General features: G+C 41.1%; 1 protein-coding gene across 1 annotated transcript in view; it reads left to right on the forward strand.

Moving 5' to 3' along the window:
- ASZ1 (ankyrin repeat, SAM and basic leucine zipper domain containing 1) overlaps nucleotides 1-21,625 on the forward strand; it is a 78,836-nt gene that overhangs the window by 26,651 nt on the left and 30,560 nt on the right. Inside the window, exons 6-8 of the mRNA XM_075275867.1 lie at nucleotides 16,508-16,642; nucleotides 18,987-19,102; nucleotides 21,490-21,562. Of these exons, the coding sequence (XP_075131968.1) occupies nucleotides 16,508-16,642; nucleotides 18,987-19,102; nucleotides 21,490-21,562 (324 nt within the window). The remainder of the gene's footprint in view (nucleotides 1-16,507; nucleotides 16,643-18,986; nucleotides 19,103-21,489; nucleotides 21,563-21,625) is intronic.

Here is a 21,625-nt window from a genome sequence, read left to right on the forward strand (position 1 = left end):
ACTACCAGAGAACCAATGTGGAAGGTACATGAATAATATTAGTACAGGGTATAAATAAACATACAATGCTGCTCTAAGTTATTCAAGAGACAATGTCTCAATATAGCATGTTTGTAAAAATATAAACCATAAATCCCTCAACCAAAACCATATAATTAGGGTGCAGGGACTACAATGTAACAGGTTATATATATAATAGATATATAGAACATCAACCTTTCTGAAAAAAATGGCAGTAAAGAAAAGTGACCAAGTGTGTGCATAATAATGAACAAGGCAGAGTCTAATAGTAAAGCAGAAGAAAACCTATTCAAGTTCCAAACATCACCAAAGTAGACCCGCAGGAAAAAAGCACCTTTAGTAAATCATAATGGGACCTTACCACAAATGTACTGTCTTTTTGACAACATTTTTTGCACTTTATAGTTGAAATTCAGTATTTGTGCCTTTTGTTTGTTTGCACTGTTTTTACACAGATAATAAAGAGTCCATTCTGTATGATCATCTACATATTATCTGATATGCCGAAGTTTTGTGAGACTTCTCCAGCCATTTAGCAGGAGAAATACAGGAAGTGAGAGGAACAGATACTGCAGACAGACTGCTGAAAGACTCAGATGGGAAAACCCCTTTAACCCCTTCCCACCGATCGCACTTTTTGACTTCCTGACCAAGCTCGATTTTTCAAAACTGACATGTGTCACTTTATGTGGCAATAACTTTGGAACGCTTTAACTTACCAAAGTGATTTTGAGATTGTTTTCTCGTAACACATTATACTTCTTGTTAGTGGTAAATTTTGGTTGATATGTTTTGTGTTTAATTATGAAAAAATAAGAAATTTGGTGGAAATTTTGAAAAATATGCATTTTATAAAGTTTGAAATAATGTGCATCGCATACAGATAGACCGCCAAAATTATATCATAAATCTCATGTCCCAGATCTCTGCTTTATGTCGGCATCAAACTTTAGTCACCCTTTTAGTTTTTACAGACATTATAAGATTTACAAGTGAAACAACAATATTCATAATTTTCAAGAAATTTCCAAAACCCATTTTTTAAAGGGACTAATCCAGTTATGAAGGAGTTTTGAAAGACCCTTGTATTAAAGCCCCCCATATATCACCCCAGTTTCAAAACGGCACCCCTTAAATAAGCCAAAGCAGCATATACCTAGTAATTTAACCCTATAAGTGCTTAACAGGAATTAATACAAATTGGAGGTGAAATTTTAAAATTTGATTTTACTAATATTTTCGTTTAGCCCTAGAATTTGCACATTCACAAGGGGTTAAAGGAGAAAACGCATCCCACAATTTGTTATGCAAGTTCTCCCGACTACCATAGTACCCCACTTGTGGGTGTAAACTAATATATGGACGCACAGCGAGACGCAGAAGGGAAGGCGCGCCAAGGAGCTTTTAGAGCACAGATCTGGCTGTGATCAGTTTCAGGAACCATGTCGCATTTACAAAGCTCTTGAGGAGTCAAAACAGTGGAAACCTCTAGAAAGTGACCACATTTTGAAAACCGCACCCCTCAAAGAATTTATCAAGTGGTGTAGCGAGCATTAGTAACTAGAGATGAGCGAGTACTGTTCGGATCAGCCGATCCGAGCAGCACGCTCCATAGAAATGAATGGATGCACCTGGTACTTCCGCTTTGATGGCGGCCAGCCGCTTAACCCCCCACGTGCCGGCTACGTCCATTCATTTCTATGCGAGCGTGCTGTTCGGATCGGCTGATCCGAACAGTACTCTCTCATCTCTATTAGTAACCCCGAAGTGAATATGTAAGCTGTGCGGAGTAAATTGGGTACACCAAATCCCATTCTATTTTCCCACTAGCTCCTATGACACGGACGGGGAAGAGGGGCATTCTGGGGGATCAGCACTAGTGTATTATCTCTCATAAGCTCTAAATAAGAAAACGCTCGCACAGCTTATACATTTCCTTCTAGTCGCAGCCACTTATGTCCTAATGATTTGGCGACTTTTAGGGTTTTTGTCTTCACATTGTACAAGCTAGATTTTTTTTTTTTTTATTTTAAATATGATTTTTATTGAAAAGAAGAAAACTTTTACAATATAATAAAAAAGCAATTACAAACATAAGAAGAATCGGCATAAGTCTAAGCAGTAGAAAAGGAATTGTAAGCTGGAACTTCGGGCTGCAACCCAAATATATGGATGACACAAACATGACCAAACATACAAAGACCAAAGGACCAGATATACAAACGCTACAAAGACACCAATTCTACGAGAAGACAGGAAAGGAATGAAAAGGGGAATACAACCAGAAGGGAACAGGAAAGAAACAAGAAAAAGAGAAATAGGGGAGACTGAATAGGAACAGAAAAGAACGAGAAAACCAAACAATGACATAAACAACATAACCACTAGAGATGAGCGAACAGTGTTCTATCGAACACATGTTCGATCGGATATCAGGGTGTTCGCCATGTTCGAATCGAATCGAACACCGCGTGGTAAAGTGCGCCAAAATTCGATTCCCCTCCCACCTTCCCTGGCGCCTTTTTTGCACCAATAACAGCGCAGGGGAGGTGGGACAGGAACTACGACACCGGGGGCATTGAAAAAAATTGGAAAAAGTCATTGGCTGCCAAAATCAGGTGACCTCCATTTTAGACGAATAGTGGATTTCAAATCCGGGTCATATGAGAATGTGAACTTTGTGACTATGAGACAGGGATAGCTGTACAGGCAGGGATAGCTAGGGATAACCTTTATTTAGGGGGGAATGTTATTAAAAATAACTTTTTGGGGCTCTATCGGGTGTGTAATTGTGATTTTTGTGAGATAAACTTTTTCCCATAGGGATGCATTGGCCAGCGCTGATTGGCCGAATTCCGTACTCTGGCCAATCAGTGCTGGCCAATGCATTCTATAAGCTTGATGAAGCAGAGTGTGCACAAGGGTTCAAGCGCACCCTCGGCTCTGATGTAGCAGAGCCGAGGCTGCACAAGGGTTCAAGCGCACCCTCGGCTCTGATGTAGGAGAGCCGAGGGTGCACTTGAACCCTTGTGCACCCTCGGCTCTGCTACATCAGAGCCGAGGGTGCGCTTGAACCCTTGTGCACACTCTGCTTCATCAAGCTAATAGAATGCATTGGCCAGCGCTGATTGGCCAATGCATTCTATTAGCCCGATGAAGTAGAGCTGAATGTGTGTGCTAAGCACACACATTCAGCTCTACTTCATCGGGCTAATAGAATGCATTGGCCAATCAGCGCTGGCCAATGCATTCTATTAGCGTGAACTGAGTTTGCACAGGGGTTCTAGTGCACCCTCGGCTCTGCTACATCAGATTGCTACATCTGATGTAGCAGTGCCGAGTGTGCATCAGATGTGTAGTTGAGCAAAACTGACTCAGCACTGCTAAGTCTCTGCATTCGCATAGGAATGCATTGGCCAGCCTTCGGCCAATCAGCGCTGGCTCTGCCGGAGGAGGCGGAGTCTAAGGTCGGACCTGAATGGAGACTGGTGTGGAGCGATCTTAGACTCCGCCTCCTCCAGCAGAGCCAGCGCTGATTGGTCGAGTTCCGAGTACTCTGGCCAATCAGCACTGGCCAATGCATTTCTATGGGGAAAAGTTAGCTTGCGAAAATCGCAAACTGACAGGGATTTCCATGAAATAAAGTGACTTTTATGCCCCCAGACATGCTTCCCCTGCTGTCCCAGTGTCATTTCAGGGTGTTGGTATCATTTCCTGGGGTGTCATAGTGGACTTGGTGACCCTCCAGACACGAATTTGGGTTTCCCCCTTAACGAGTTTATGTTCCCCATAGACTATAATGGGGTTCGAAACCCATTCGAACACTCGAACAGTGAGCGGCTGTTCGAATCGAATTTCGAACCTCGAACATTTTAGTGTTCGCTCATCTCCAATAACCACATACCTGATTACAATACCAAAGAAACACAAAATACATCCAAAAAATAAAATAAAATAAAGCCACCTGGGATATCAACATAGTAGGTAAATAGTGATCAAGGGGTCCCCATGGGGGCGGCCTGAGGCCGAGGAGAAAGAACACCCTTATTAGACTCCACATACGAAATCCAGAGAGACCACTGGGATCGAAACTTGGCGTAAGTATGATTTTTGTTAGACAACAGACGTTCCAGGGTACATGCCAAGTTCACATGGTGAAATAGTTCAGCTAAGGTCAAACAAAGAGCGGACTTCCACTGACGAGCGATCATGGCCCGAGCTGCGAGCACAATCTGTCCCAGAACGTCCTGCATCTCTGAGGGAAAACTACCAACATCCAAGAAACAAAGGGCGATTTTTTTTTTTTTTTTTTTTTTTTTTTGCTGACTCGAGTATAAGCCGAGGGGGGCTTTTTCAGCACAAAAACTGGGCTGAAAAATTCGGCTTATACTCGAGTATATACGGTAATTTATTTTTCCCGTATGGTGAGGGGGCGAGTTAGATCAGGAGTGTGAACCACTCTCTTTTTTTCATTGTTTCACCTCTCATAGACAGAGACCTTCCCCAAAATGGTGTGACTAAAAAGTACATTGGGCCCAACAACAAAATAAACTCCAAACCTAGGCATACAAGAAAATATCCAAAAGTTACAAATGGCAGAATAAGAAAAAAAGAAAAATTTTGCAACACTGGATTTTTTTAAGGGGTTAAAACGTAAAGAAAATGAATATAAATTTGGGATCACTGGAATCGGACCGACCCATAGAATACAAGTGACATGTCATTTTGGCTACACAATGAACACCATGTAAAAGAACCCCGTAAGAAAGTTGCTTAAATGCACTTTTTCCCCAATTGCATCCCATTCTGAATTTTATTTATATTCTTATTCTTATGGTAGAGTTGGAAGGGACCTCAAGGGCCATCGGGTCCAACCCCCCTGCGAGTGCAGGTTTTCCTAAATCATCCCAGCTATATGTTTATCCAGATTCCGCTTGAAGATTTCCATTGATGGAGCGCCCACCACCTCCCGTGGCAGCTTATTCCACTCTCTCACTACCCTCACTGTCAGAAAGTTTTTCCTAATGTCTAATCTGTATCTCTTTCCCTTTAGTTTCATCCCATTGCTTCTTGTACTTCCTTGTGCTAATGAGAATAGGGTATATCCCTCTGCACTGTGACTACCTTTCAGATATTTGTAGACTGCTATTAAATCTCCCCTCAGCCTTCTCTTCTGCAAACTAAACAATCCCAGTTCTTTTAGCCGCTCCTCATAGGACATGGTTTGCAGACCTTCCACCATTTTGGTTGCTCTTCTCTGGACTTGCTCCAATATATTGATGTCTTTCTTGAATTGAGGCGCCCAGAACTGTACACAGTATTCCAGGTGTGGTCTGACCAGGGAAGAGTACAGCGGAATAATGACCTCTCTTGATCTAGATTCAATGCTTGACTTAATACATCCCAGAATTTTATTAGCCTTTTTTGCAGCAGCACCGCACTGTTGGCTCATGTTGAATTTGTGATCTACTATTATGCCCAAGTCCTTTTCCTTTATGCTATCACTTAGTTCTATTCCTCCCATACTATATATGTTTTTTACATTTCTGTTACCCAGATGTAGAACTTTGCATTTGTCCCTGTTAAATAGCATTTTGTTCGCCTCAGCCCATTGTTCCAGTGTGTCTAAGTCCTTTTGAATACACTCTCTCTCCTCTCTAGTGTTGGCTATTCCTCCTATCTTCGTATCATCTGCAAATTTTATGAGTTCCCCAATAATTCCATCGTCCAGATCATTTATAAAGATATTAAAAAGTACTGGGCCCAGAACAGAGCCCTGCGGCACCCCGCTTTTGACTTTCTTCCAGTTCGATGTGTAGCCATTTAGTATTACTCGTTGTGCCCGATCATTAAGCCAGTTGTGAATCCACCTAACTGATTTTTTGTCAAAGCCATACTTAATCATTTTTTCAATAAGAAGGTTATGTGATACTTTATCAAATGCCTTACTGAAGTCAAGATATACTATGTCCACGGCATTCCCTTGGTCCAACCATTCAGTGATTTTGTTGTAGAAGGAAATCAGGTTAGTCTGACAAGATTTATTGGTCATAAAGCCGTGCTGGCTCTGGTTAATTAATGCCTTCCCATCCAGGTACCGAAGTAAATGTTCCTTGACAATTTGCTCAAAGATTTTTCCTGCTATCGAGGTCAGACTTACCGGCCTGTAATTTCCTGGATCGTCCCTTTTCCCCTTTTTGTAGATGGGGACAACATTTGCCCTTTTCCAATCTAAAGGGACCACTCCTGTTTCCCATGACTTACCGAAGATTATAGCAAGGGGTTCTGTTATTTCCTCTGCTATCTCTTTCAGGACTCTAGGGTGTAAATCACCTACCTAGTACATCGTATGGAATAATAAATGGTACCATTGCAAAGTACAATTTGTCTTGCAAACATTAAGCCCCCATTTTGCTCTCTGAACATAAAAATAAAGAAATTATGGGGTTTGGAGGATGGGGAGTCAAAAACAAAAAATGTAATACTTAAGGTGGGAAGGGGTTAAAGTCACCCAGAAGGAACCAAGGAAGGCACGGGCACATGTAGTGAAACGCAATATCCTCTGCAACACCTTTCCAGATTAATAACACGGCGGGTGCACTACAATTTACTGTATAAACAAATATATCTCCCATGTGTGTCTATTTCTGAAGCATGGGTATAGATCAATGGAAGAGAATACTGACTTATCTGGAGTAGGCCATATGAAACTGCTGGCCTATCCACGGCCCCCCCAGAGTACATGTGGTTTCCTAAGTCATATGGGTCACTTGCAAACATAGAATTACTGAATGATGAGGTTGAACAAAGTTTCTAACCGTTCCACTCTTATCTCCATCCTTTAATCTTTTGACATTTCAAGTAATCAATTTGATGTTGTTCACCATCTAAGCAGTATATAACAGGTCTTAAGCAAGTATTCTCTGCTCTACTGTATTTCCTGATGAGCCACATTCCTATTACAATGCAAAGTATCTAGGCCATGGGTCGGCAACCCCGGACCTTTTTTGGAACTTGAGGCATATTTCCCTGGCACATCAGCCAGAGTCCCTGATTGGGCGTTACTTGGGCAAATTGACCCAGCGGTTTCCTTCAGACCAAATACATCCAAACCGAAACTGCTTTTATTATATTGTGGGATCTCTTCCGACTCCAGAATATAGTAAGCGGAGGCCCAGGGGGTGGTGACAAAGCACAATAAACAATGTTACTTTCCTTCCTTGGACTCCAACGTGGCTCCTTGGCCCTCTTCGGCGTGTCTGCCTGACGTCACAGACTGCTGATAGGGCCTCAGGGCTTATGTGGTCGCCATGAGTCATAATGATGCCCGAGTCCGGTCGTTGACGTCAAGCAGAAGAGCCAAAGAGTACAGGAATCCAAGTCCAGGGAAGGTAATTTAAATTAAAAGCGATAAAGTAAAAAGTACATTTGGCTTTGCACTAAAAGGACTCAAGTCCCTAAGAAAGTTGCACAAACGAAGATTTTCACTAATTCCACCTCCTTCTCTACCATTGCCCCTTTTCCAGTACTTCTTTTTCCAGAGCAGTGTCTGTAAGTGGTCAGAGCCTCCGGCGGTGCACCCCACGATAGCTAAGCTTTCCCAGGCTACAATTCTACTTTTGGCGGACTCTCTGAGATCCTTTGCTCAAGATAGTGAGCTCTGTCTCCAAGATGGCCTTTGTAACGGCTGGCTCCTCCCTGTGGTCTTCCTTTGCTGCACCTTGAGTCAGCAAGGCCTTAATTTCTTGGGCCAACCAGTTTCAGAAGAGGCTGGAGTCCCCATGAGTAGAATCAGCAGCTTGTTTCCCAAATTCTGAACACTTCGAACCATCTGTGCGATGCCTCTCTGGAGACGGCTCACCGTTCTGCCAGGGTGTCAGCCAATGAAGAGGCAATCCGCCGCACTGTTTGTATCCACTTGTGGAATTCTGAATCTGTCTTTAAGCTATCCATTCCATTATCTCTGGATGAAAAGGGCAGGGTTTTTGGCAAAGGCCTGGAGAAGCTCATATCTGAGGCTACAGGGAGGAAAAGTTCTCCCTTAGAGGCATTCTAAGTGCCAGACAACCTTCTCCAGTTGTTCTTAGCATTTGCCCTCCAGAGTGAGAGGTAGAGCCACGAAAGGACTCCCTCTTCAAGAATCCTTCCTTCAAGGCCAGACTTGCTTGGCAGTCCTATACCAAGGTTTTCAAGCCTTCCTCTTTCAAGTCCTTCTGTGATTGAAGGTCTTTCCTCACTTCCAGGAGATCTGCCTTGCCAGCGTCGAAGATTCCTGGGAATGAGAGGTGATCTCAATGGTTACTGCATTAAGTTCTTGACCATTCGTCACAGAAGATTTTTTTTTTCCGTTCACTTTCCCTTCTTCTCCCACCCGAGTGCCCACCTTTTTACATGCTGTCTCTACAACGTGAGGGCATCATTTATCCCTCTCCCCATGTCATATCGTTTTCAAGGTTTTTTCGTAAACCTGTTCACCATCCATCCCAAAACTTCAATGGTCTCAATTGCTTTATCTGTGTCTGCAGGTTCTGCATGGAGTCCCTCTGGGTAGTGGTGGCATCCCTAGAGACTTGCAAATTTCTTTTGTCCATTCACATTTGCGACACCTACCTCCGCGTTACCATTGTGCTATTCCATCTGCGTTTTCTTTGTTCGCAGTGGGTTCATGTCATTTTCAGTTTCATGTGATGGTTTTCCTCATGGCTATCTTCAGCTCCAGAAGAGTTGCCATGATTCCATACTTGAACTACCTCCTGGTGAAAGCCTCCTCCAAGCTGGACAATTTGACCAGCTTATGCATCACCTTGGACCTCCATTGCCAATTTGAATGGCTCATCAAAGAAAAATCCTCCTGTCTTGTACCTTCTCGGTATATGGAATACTTTGACATGATCCTCGATACTCACCAGGGCAAGGTTCTCCTCCTGGAGTCAGAGATCTTTGCCCATCTGATCTGATCTGGAAGCTCCCACCTTTGGAGGAACTCTCCATGTCCTTTTCAGTTCTGCTTTTGGGTTCTGGACACAATGGGTTTGACTTTTGAGACTATTCCTTATACTCAATTCCACTTGTTTCTACTGTAATTGGCGATTCTGGCCGCTGGGAAAAGTTTCCATCCAGCCTCGAACGGCTGATCTTCTCGCCTCCCTAGCTTCGGCAAGAGCTTCATTGAGGGATCTCCCAAGGGAAGGGGTGTTCTTCTGCAGTCACCTTGACCCAACAAGTGGGCACCAGGAACTGAGCAGCTATGCAAGAAGCCTCCCGCTCTCTTCTTTGGGCGGAGCATCATGTGTCAGCCCTGTTGGCAATATACATTTCAGGCGTGGATAATTGAGCAGCAGACTACCTAAGTCGAGAAATGCTCAGCTTGGAGCGAGTGGTTGCTTCACCAGCAGATATTTTTCCAGTTGTGCTCCAGTAGGGTGTGCCAGATGTTGACATCTTCGCCTTCTGTCTGATCTATAAGCTCCATCACTATGTGGCCAGGTCCCGGGACCCTCGGGCTATCACCACGTACGCTCTTGTGAATCCATTGTCAGATTTCCCTCTTCTGTTCCTGTTCCCTCCTCTTCTCCTTCAGTTTCTCAAGAAACTCAAGACCGAGGGGGTTCTAGCCATCCTGATGGCTACAGATTAGCTCTGCAGGGCCTGATACACAGATTTCATGTTCCTTCTGGTGGTTGCTCCTTGGCCTCTTTCTCTGAAAGACGACCTCCTGTCTCAGAAGCTACTGTTCCACCCCACCTTACCTCAACTGCATTTAACGGCGGATCTGTCAATTCAGACCAAAGGGGCTCTATCATCAGAATTATTCCCTATGAGTCACACATCTGGTGTCTTCTTCCAGCGACGTCCTCCTGGGCTCTTTCTTCCACGCCTTCATCTTCTTTTCTTCTGGCGGGTTGTGTTGAAATTTGGATTTTTTTTTTTTTTTTTTTTTTAAAGGGGTTTAAAAATAAAATAAAATATATATATATATATATATATATATATATATATATATATATATATTTGGCATCCCTGGAATTGGAATTTTCAGCTTCCCATTGCATCATACAGAGTACATACAGAATATTAAATAGTACCGCTAGGAAGTACAATTTATAGCAAAAGAAATGCTTATATGGCTCTGTCAATGGAAAAATAAAAGTTTTGGCTCTTGGAAGGCATCGTCAAATGCGAAAATCAAAAGGTGCCTGTACGGGAAGGACTTGAAAAAATAAGTAGCATAGTTTTGATAAAGTATATTACAAAAATATAGCCCAAACACCATCCTACAGAAAAGTATTTGTTTAAAGTATTGTAAAATTGCATTTACATTTTAAATGACAATGGAGTTGTGTCATTGGAGTGGCTCATGAATTGGTTTACTGTGAAGCGTTTAGTGCATTTTTATGTTTACCATATTTGCTAATGTATATGTTGTAAATCTGAGAAATGCATTCTCTTAAACGTGGTGCCATTAGTTGTCACTGCTTTTTAAGATGAATGACACACATTAATATAAAGCTAAAGATATCGTTCTTGACATGTGAGAAATGACTTTTCTGAGTATCAGAGAAACAAGGAATTACTTTGTTTCCTGTCTTTTATGTATTTGAGTGTGTAGTCTTATGTCATAGATTAATAGCCATACCTATTCCTGCAAAAACTGCAGATAGTATATAGTGGAAATAGACTACTGAGGCTAAAAAAAAGGAGGAATATTTTTTAAAAATAATTATGGCCTAAATGGTGTTGCTCATACATGCTCTCTTTCTCAGAGAACTACTAATATGGTGGGATCTGCATCCTACCTCCTGTGGATATGCCAATTAATGTATCCATTCAAAACCAAAAGATAATAGTGTAAAGAATCTAGTTTATGTCTTGTGTACACCTATTTGGATATGGTTCTCCTAATGCAGACTACATTTCCCATAATGCCTCTTTCTTGCTAGAGGGGATGGCTTCTTATCACACTGAATTTACTATGCTGAGTGTCTATTAAGGGCATAAAGTGATAGAGACCGAAATTTATTGGATGTTTTAAACTTTTTAAACAAATAAAAAACTGAAAAGTGGGGCGTGCAAGATTATTTTGCCCCCTTGTGTTAATACTTTGTGGCGCCACCTTTTGCTGCGATTACAGCTGCAAGTCGCTTGGGTTTTGTCTCCCTTGCAAAACAGCTGGAGCTCAGTGAGGTTGGATGGAGCGTTTTTGAACAGCAGTTTCCAGCTCTTTCCACAGATTCTCGATTGGATTCAGGTCTGGACTTTGACTTGGCCATTCTAACACCTGGATACCTTTATTTGTGAACCATTCCATTGAAGATTTTGCTTTGTTTTGGATCATTGTCTTGTTGGAAGTTAAATATGCGTTCCAGTCTCAGGTCTTTTGCAGTCTCCAACAGGTTTTCTTCCAGAATGGTCCTGTATTTGGCTCCATCCATCTTCCCATTAATTTTAACCATCTTCCCTGTCCCTGCTGGAGAAAAGCAGGCCCAAACCATGATGCTGCCACCACCATGTTTGACAGTAGGGATGGTGTGTTCAGGGTGATGAGCTGTGTTGCTTTTACGCCTAACAGGTCCATTTTGGTTTCATCTGACCAGAGCACTTTCTTCCACATGTTTGGTGTGTCTTCCAAGTGGCTTGTGACAAACTTTAAACAAGACTTTGTAGGGATATCTTTGAGAAATGGCTTTCTTCTTGCCACTCTACCATAAAAGCCAGATTTGTGCACTGTACAACTGATTGTTGTCCTATGGACAGACTCTCCCACCTCAGCTGTAGATCTCTGCAGTTCATCCAGAGTGATCATGGGCCTCTTGGCTGCATCTCTGATCAGTCTTCTCCTTGTTTGAGATGAAAGTTTAGAGGGACTGCCGGGTCTTAGTAGATTTGCAGTGGTCTGATACTCCTTCCATTTCAATATGATTGCTTGCACAATGCTCCTTCAGATGTTTAAAGCTTGGGAAATCTTTTTGTATCCAAATCCAGCTTTAAACTTCTCCACAGCAGTATCTCGGACTTGCCTGGCGTGTTCCTTGGTCTTCATGATGCTGTCTGTGCTTTAAACAGAACCCTGAGCCTATCACTGAGCAGATGCATTTATACAGAGACTTGGTTACACACAGGTGGATTCTATTTATCATCATCAGTTATTTAGGACAATATTGGATCATTCAGAGATCTTCACTGAACTGAACGGAGTGAGTTTGCTGCACTGAATGAAAAGGGGCCGAATAAGTTTGCACACCCCACTTTTTAGTTTTTTATTTGTTAAAAAAGTTTAAAATATCCAATAAATTTCGCTCCACTTCACAATTGTGTCTCACTTGTTGATTCTTCCCCAAAAAATTAAAATTTGATATCTTTGTTTGAAGCCTGAAATGTGGCAAAAGGTTGAAAAGTTCAAGGGGGCGAATACTTTCTCAAGGCACTGTATGTAATCTTCAGGTTGTCTACTTTTAAAAAATATATAGGGTTTGGGGCTTCACTTGCTTTTTGCGGTGTGTAATCCCTACATTTTATAGGATGACACTTTAAGATTTCCAACTTCAAAGCAGATTTTTGTTCCTTCCAATTCTAGCGATTTTCTGAAGACACGTGTATGTGGGTTTAGGCCATAGTGATATGAATGAACTCTGCACATGTTGAACTCTTATTTTTAGGAGCTTTTGTGCATATAATTTATTGTTTGTTTTCCACTTCTAACAACTAATGTACATTTATTTGCATTTTTTTCATCAAAATTGCATGAAGGTGCCTGTTCGTACATAGTAACAAGTGGCATTGAGACAATGCTGCAGGTGTCTACTTTAAGAAAATATATAGGTTTGGGGGGTGGTGGTGGATGACTTTTTAATGTTGCAATTTAGGTTTGATTTATCCATCTCAAAACTGTGAAAATTGCTCTGGCTACTAGAGGTGCAAATTTTCCAGAGACCTTTGGTAGGTAAATGGTTAAAGGGGTTGGCCACTTTCAGACCAATATTTAGAAACAAATGTTATCATTTGTACAATAAAAGGATAGACAATTTGCAATATACTTTCTGTATCAATTCCTCACGGTTTTCTATGTCTCTGCTTGCTGTCATTCATTCTCTTACCCTCAGGACGATAGTTTGTAGCCCCCGCGCAGCTCCCTGCATGTCCCGCTATGTCCCTTTAGTGTTTTACTTAAACTTTCCTCTGATCACTCCCCCGCTCTTATAACAGCAATAGAAAGTGATGGGTGATCAGTGGAACGCTAGTACTACTGAAGTTTAAAACTCAAGGACCTGTGTGACATGTCAGATGTCACATGACTAGGGAGGCGTGCCTTAGTCTGCCGGCCGGAAGATGAAGAGATGTAGTACTGAGAGGAATGTGAGATGCAGAGTGGAGTGTGTGTATGTCAGTAACCTAGGGGCAGAGATGGAGGGGGGACATGAAACTGGGGCCACAGATGGAAAGGGAACATGAAACTGGGGGCAGAGATGAGGGGGAGCATGAAAATGGGGACAGATGGAGGGGGGGACATGAAACTGGGGGCAGAGATGAGGGGGAGCATGAAAATGGGGACAGATGGAGGGGGGGGACATGAAAATGGGGGCAGATGAAGGGGGGATATGAAACTGGGGGCAGATGGAAGGGGAACATGAAACTGGGGGCAGATGGAAGGGGAACATGAAACTGGGGACAGAGATGAGGGGGAGCATGAAAATGGTGACAGATGGAGGGGGGACATGAAAATGGCGGCAGATGAAGGGGGCACATGAAACTGGGGCAGATGGAGGGGGCACATGAAACTGGGGACAGATGGAGAGGGGGCATAAAATGGGGCAAATGAAGGGGGATATCAAACTGGGGGAGAAATGGTGGGGGGAGATGAAACTGGGGGTAGATGAAGGGGGGCACTTAAACTGGGGACAACTGGAGGGGGCAGTAAACCGTGGGAGTAGCTCGAGGGGGACCTGTCTGCCTCTATTTGTCCCCAGTTTATTGTCACGTCCAGCTACCCCTACGGTTTAATGTCTGCTTCTAGCCTCCCGAGTTTAATGTCCCCCTCTAGTTGCCCCCAGTTTAATGTCCCACTTCAGCTGCCATTAATTTATTGCCCCCCTCCAACTACCCCCACTGTTTTATGTCCCCCTCCAGCTGCCCCAGTTTCATGTCCCCTCTAGTTTCTGCTAGTTTAAACTGGGGCACCAGGAGAGGGACTTAATACTGTGGGGTAGTTGGAAGGGAACATTATAATGTGGGAACATATAATGTATGGGTGACTGTAGGAGGATTATACTGTGTGGGGCACATGAAAAATGAATAAGAATGGGCGGAGACATAAAAATGGGTGGAGCTAAATTTGCTGCGGTGAGCATAGCTTGTGGAAAACCTGATGTGGCCCAGCCTTACCCAGACTCTACCTCCAGCGACCCCTGCGTAAATTGAGTTTGAGACCCCTGTTCTAGTGGATAAAAGTCTGACCATGGTCATGTGATGAGCACACAGGTGTACAGTTGATTACCAGGCAGCTGTCTGATTACTGTGCTGTGACTATAACGAGCGGCACCTGTGTGCTCATCACATGATCATGGACCGTAAATCACATGACCATGGTCAGAGTTTTACCCACTAGAGCAGGGGTCCCCAACCACCGGTCCGCGGACCAGTAACGGGCCGTGGGGCATGTTGCACCGGTCCGCATACTGGCGGCGAGGAGTCAACAGCTGCTGTGGAGTCAGCGAGTGCCACAACACTGATGCTTGGTTGTTGCTCATTGGGATAAGGTGAGCAAAGTGCGGGGTTGATCCGGGACCCGCTGTATGTCCGGGATTCTAGTACTATGCAAGGTGTTCTGCAATGACAGCAACCAAAACGAGATTACAAAGTAGACTGAACATAAGGAACACACTTCGTGTGTCACTGTCTCCCATCACTCCTAGATGGGACCATCTCATTGCAGGGAAACGAGCTCAGTGCTCCCACTGATTCTGCCTTATGGTGACTTGAGTCACATTATATTATTTTTATTATATTTAGTTTGCACTTTCTCTTGTGTTTTTATATGTACATGATTCTAATCTACATCCCCATGCTTAACCTCGTCCCAACCACACCCCTTCCCGCCTCCACCAGGCCATAGAAAAATTATCTTGCTGAAACTGGTCCCTGGTGGAAAAAAGGTTGGGGACCACTGCACTAGAGGTAACAGAATGAATGACAGCAAGCAGAGATCTAGAAAACTGTGAGGAATTGATACAGAAAGTATATTGGGCAATTGTACAACTTTTTTTTTTTTTTTCAATTCAAACGTTTTATTGGGTTTTTCAACATTTGTAAAAGAACATACAAGCAAGTAATAAAGGAGCAATAAGACAAATCAAATAGTAGCAAAATGTCGATACAAAAATTTTACAAACATACTTGTGCCACATAGCAAGATCAAAGAATTGACATACGTAGCATTATCAGCTCAAGAGGATGTACTAAATCTAGCTCCGAACAAGCGGTAGGGAGAAAAGAGAAAAGAAAAGAGAAAAGGAGAGAGTGGAAAAAGAAGAAGAGAAAAGGGAAGGGGGGGGAGGGGGGAATTGTACAACTTTTTATTACACAAACAATAACATTTGCCTCTCAATATTGGTCTGAAAGTGGCCAACCGCTTTAAGTCCTGTCAGAAAGTATAAATTTCTCAATCCATCTCTGTGTGCCCACCTGAAGGCAGTGGCTTTTGACTTCTGCCAAGGTTTGGTCTGCATGCAAGTCACTTCTTCTATGTCGCTGCCATCTATATCAGCCAGTTCACCTTGTGAAGGGGAGGAATTCCCATCTTCAAGGATAGGGGACAGTTGGATCAGGGTCATCATCCGACCCTGTTGACCTTGCAAATCCGATGAGTCTGGAAACCTTGTCCCTTGATAGAAGATCATTGGAACAGCCTGCTTGGCATGGAAGAGACTGCACGATCTTGTGCCTTATTATCTGTCCCTTTAGTGGCATTACCTATTGTCATAGCAATAGGTAGAGGATTGTGTGCTAGGCCTTAGACTTAATTGGGATAATGTTGTAGTACCTAAAGCTGCTGATTTACACTTTGTACTGCAAATGAGCAATGCAGAGCCATGGTGTCCTGAAATAGTTGATCTGTGAGGGGTCCCTGCACTTGGACCCCAGCAGATCTAATATTGATGGCTTATGCTAAGTGTGGATAATCCCTTTAAAGGCAGCAATTAAAATGAAGTCAAGTAAAGACTGCAAAATGGTGAGCATTTAGCACTGCTGTGGATGTATTTACATATAATTTTTTGGAAGCTGGGTAACCCCTTTAACTTAGCCCATTAAAAATGTATTTTTGGTTCACAATTTCAAGAAATTTAAAGAATAACCTGTTTTTTTGCAACAAGGCCAGGGAAGGTAAAAAATAAATAAAATAAAATGCCAAACACAAACTCTGGTTTTGCAAAAAAACAAGTTATTCTGGACAGTCCCTTTAATATTTCTTCCATTTTTTTTTCTCCCATAGGGATTGGCATGGGCAGCCCATAATGGACGTAAGAACACCGTTTTAAAGATGCTAGAACTGGGAGCTGACGTAGGGTTATTAACAAAAACTGGAACTTCAGCAGCTGATATAGCTAGACAGAATAACCATTTGGAGGTATGCTTTTAAATGTAATTTCTATTTTATATACTTTTGAAAATATTTCCTCATAATGTAACGTTTATTAATTGTACAATAATAACTATACATGTCTCTAACGTATTGTTCCATTTGTCTTCTGCTATACCCATGCTGAAAATAGATTGTGCCTAAGCACTGCCTTCACACAATTGCATTTTGTGTTTCTGGGTATTAGTTGCTGTCAACTTAGTGTTCAGAGCCCTGGTTGAAAAAGTCTGATACTGTAAATGCTTAGTAAACTGAAATATGTCCTATTTGCATATGAATGACTAGAGCTGGGTAATTCATTGAAAAATAACTGAAACCAAACATCAACCCGGGTAACCCATGTGATTTTGTGCACATCAGTTAGGTTCGGGTATTACAATATTTGTGAGGTTCCACCTGGCTTTTCATTCAGACTGAATACGTCCTAAACAAAACTGCTATTATTCAGACCTCAGAGTAAAATAAGCAGAGGTGCAGGTGAGGTGAGCAGACATAATAAACAGCGTTACTCACCACTCTGGCACAACTCCCTCTTCTCTTTTGTTTTTTAGACTGAGGTCAGGGACCTATGAGGCCTGATTGGGCCACTGCAGTCACGTGGGACATGCTGCATTGTGACGCTTGGGTCTATGCGTCATGCCTTCACGTGACCACTGTAGCTCAATCATAGTCCTCAGTGGTCCCATGTATCAGCAGGCAGAAAATTGTAAGGGAGTTTCACCTGGGCCCAGTAGAAGTGAATAACACTTTGTTTAGTCACCTTCCCTGGGCTACCTCTTATTATATTCTGGTGTCTGAAGACCTCATAGTATAATGGCAGTTTTAGTTCGAGCGTGTTTGGTCCGAACAAAATCAGTTGGCGTATTCATCCGATACATACTCATACTTCGTGACCTAAATAATTGCCAATAATCATAATCTAGGAAAAATGCTTTATTAATCACAAGTTTCATGTTAAGTCATAATCGCTCAGCCCTGTGAATAACTATATTTATATTAAATAATCAGAGCAGTTTCCTGTTCCTTTTACAGCTTAGGAGGGAGGAACACTTTGCCAGCCAATGCTAAAGGTGGCTTTATAAGAAATGTGAATTAAAAAGAAAGCATTTGTGCTCCCTTCTAATAAATCCACTGCTAGCTTTGGCTCAAAAAAAAAAAAACCACACACAGCAAAATCTGCAACAAAATTCAGTTTTTCTATCTGTGCCTGAAAGGGGTTTTTGTGGCTAAGAACAGATCTTGTGCCACAATGTCATCCTTCTACGCTAGAAAACTGGTGTAGAGGGATGAATTAACTTTCCCCAATGTGTCACCAGAAAATGCTAACTTATTTATTACCACATTTTTATGTTAAAAAGTATTTTTTTAAGAGTGTATTTATTTTATTTTTAATCTTCCATGTTGGTCTTTATATTTAAACTATATAATTTATACTAAATTCTGCAATTTTCACACTTCTCATTAGGCCTAAAAGCAGAATGACAGGGTTACTGTAGAAGATAACACCTTAGACCCATCATTGCATCTGTTACTAACGATAGATGATGATCTGCTTGGGAGGAGCATATCTAGAAAAGACTCCCATAGACCATGATTTGTCTATAGTATATTGCTGCCTATGGCCATTAAAATGCCGTAAAGCAGATCACTAAATGCTGTTAAGAGTATAGTGTAATCTCTGGTAAGATGATAACCCTCATAATATTGTACAGAAACTAGAATAAATAAGTTGTCGATCAGAAACACATTAAAAAAACAAATTAAGAAAAAGTAATACATTTCAGTATCTGGTTAAAGGGGTATTCCCATCTCAAGGATCTTATCTATACTGGCAGCTTATCTAAATTGAAGACATTTCCTAAATATATTACTTTTGCAATGCTGCTTTGTTTGCCTGCTATGTGACCTTATTCCTCCCATTGTTTATACAGCGTATCCACAGTGCTGGACCTGTGTGATAGGACAAGTGATGTCACTCACTGCTCTCACTGTTATCTACAGCTCTGCAGGACAACAGGACAAACAGTTCAGACAATTGCAGTTTGCTGATAAAGCCGAGTCTGTTACCTCTCTATGTAAACACACAGATAATAATGAGTCCTTCTCTACAAGCATGTATATATTATCTGATCTGCATAAGTATTGTGATACCTCATAGTGTCCCATTCAGCAAGTTGAGGTTGGGAGTGGGGGGGGGATACAGGTAGTGAGAAGAGGAAACAGCAGGAAAAGCTGCTGAAACAAAGAGATGGGAAAACCCCTTTAAAAAAAAAAAAAAAGTTTTGTGTGTTTAGTGAAGCTTCATCTAAAAACTTGTTTTTTTTTTTCTCAGATTTTTAGCATACTTTCATTTTCTGGAAAGATAAATAATGGAAAATCCACATTGAGTAAAGAGGAGGCGATAAATAAATATCTGAGAGTACAACCTGAGACCTCTGTAAACTATAGGCAAGTGCTCTTATGTTCAGTGTACTGTAAAATACCTTCAATATATATGAAATTTTATATTGTGTTATTGTGAGTGTGTAAAGTTAGGAGCAAAGGTTTTTAGTAGTCATCAAGTGTTTAATAAGATACACAGTAGCGTTCAGAAAATACTGTTTTTTCAGAAGTCCCACCAAAATGTGCAACAAATAGTTTATAGTAAAGTTTTTTGTTTTTGTTTTGTTTTTTTTGTTTGCACCTGCTTAGTAATTCTGCAGTTTTTTGGATATACTATATACAGTAAATAGAAGTCAATGAAAATTTCCAGCTGAAAAAACACATTTAAACACAGATTTTTAATGAATATTCCTTTTTAGCCGTGTACTTTTTTGATTTTTTTTTTACCTTTTTAAATACTAATACTCTGAAAATATTTAGTAGTGTAGAGAGAGAAAGCAGAAAATAGCGTTTATTTGCCCTCACAGTACTGAGAACATTCCACCTCTAGGTGGCAATATTACTCTCTGAATATCTTACACATATGACATGGAGATTCACAATTTCTTGCCTACTAGTTCTACAAGTGTCATAATGTTGAAGATTTTTCCATACTACCAGGGTCTTGGCCTTTAGCTTTAAATGTAAAGATCCTTTTGAAGTAACAATGGAAATGGAAAACACTTTGTATAAGAATCACACTGCAAGTATGTCAGGATGCTCTTTAACCGTTTTTTTTACAAGGTTTACTTTGTAATAAAAGCAGATAATGGCGGCTTAGATTTTATCAAATAAGAAAATATACAGAGATACCATTTAAAACTGTAATATTGAAGTGAATGCAATATGTCATTATGTATACGAGCAATGCAAAAATAATTAGAATGAATTGCCTTCCTTTATAAACAGTAAGACATATCAAAATAAGAATACATTTAGAAAAAAAAAAAAAAATAAGATTTCATACCACTGTATAAAATGCTTTTTAAAATCTGGCATTGGACAAAAAATAAGAGGTCACAAATAAGGAATTCAGTTGCATAGAGCAATCTAAGGGTGTATAATAAGTAATTACTCGCTGTTCATTGAATTTTTATTTATTTTTTCTTAATATAGATTGTGAGCCACACATAGGGGAAAATGTACATTGTGAGCTCTATCAGTATGTTTTTAGAATATGGGATGGAGATCCATGCAAACACGGGGAGAACATACAAACTCCTTACAGATTTTTTTTTTGCCCTTGGTGGGATTTGAACACAAGTACTCAGCGCTGCAAGGCTGCAGTGCTATCCACTGAGTAACCATGTGGCCCTGCTGTTCATTGAATTTTGTGATGGCTGCAAATTAGTGGAAAGGTAGCTATGACCCTACTAAGAAATACAGTCCATAGACTATGATAGCCACTATTCTATGTAGATTGCAGGCATGAATAAGTGAACCATAGTGAATGGACACCTGTTCTGATATAATAGGTATGGAGCATCAGGTCTGTTGCTTATTATGTGATTGATCATGCGACTGCCAGGACATCTCAGTATATGAGGCTGCTTCTAGGTCTAACTACAAACAGCTCAGCCCTAACTGTGTCAAGTGCAACTGTGCAACAATTCAGATTTCCCCTGTAAGGGGGCATTCACATGGAGTAAAGTGGTGCTGATTCTGGCACAATAACTCGCAACAGAATCAGCGTTCATAAAAAGACTCCCCTTGACTGCCTTTTTTCACACGGAACACATGGAAATCAATGGGTTGAAAAGTCTTCTATTGATTTCAATTTGTTCCACGCGGAAAACGGAACCCATTGAAGTCAAAGGGAGTCTTTTTATCAACGCTGATTCTAGCGCAAGTTATCGTGCCAGAATCAGCGCCACTTTCCTCCGTGTAAATGCCAACTAAGTGGACAGCAGTCCTAGTTACATTGCGAAAGTGCAGTGTGAAATAAATAATATTGTCCTCTAATGCTTTTTTTCTGACCTTGAGGTATGAACTGTAAACTTTTTTTTTTTTTTTAATTTAACTATTAAGAAATTCAGTAAATACCTTATATAATATAATAATCAACCCCAATATCATTGCACTCTGATACCCGAGTAGAGAAGTATAAAAAATTTTTCAAAATCTACTATAGATGTTGATGAGTGATAACAGAACTGTTTTGGGATCTTGCCAGGAAAATTGACATTAGTGGGCTGTTGCATCACTTATACAAAAAAAAAAAAAAATCACCCAATGTCTGCTGGTAAATATAGTCTAAATCTGTATTTTAGACAGCGTTGCAGTCTTAATACTTTTTGTTCATTGGCTATAAATGCTTCTGCTCTGTTACTTAAGATACTCTTTCCATTGTTTGTTTGTTTTTTGTTTTTTATCTTAGTTATAATTTAGAATCAATGACCTTTTTATTCTTTTAGTTACTCAACCTCCAGTGACCTAGAGGTATTTTTGTATGGCTTGGGCTTGGAACACTTGGCAGAATTATTAAAGGTAAATTTTAAGTGTTTGCTTAAGGATCTCTAACCATTGCTCGATTGTACTGGTTCTCATGCT

Source organism: Leptodactylus fuscus, chromosome 5 (genome assembly GCF_031893055.1).
Source record: "Leptodactylus fuscus isolate aLepFus1 chromosome 5, aLepFus1.hap2, whole genome shotgun sequence".
In the NCBI taxonomy this organism is placed as follows: Eukaryota; Metazoa; Chordata; class Amphibia; order Anura; family Leptodactylidae; genus Leptodactylus; species Leptodactylus fuscus.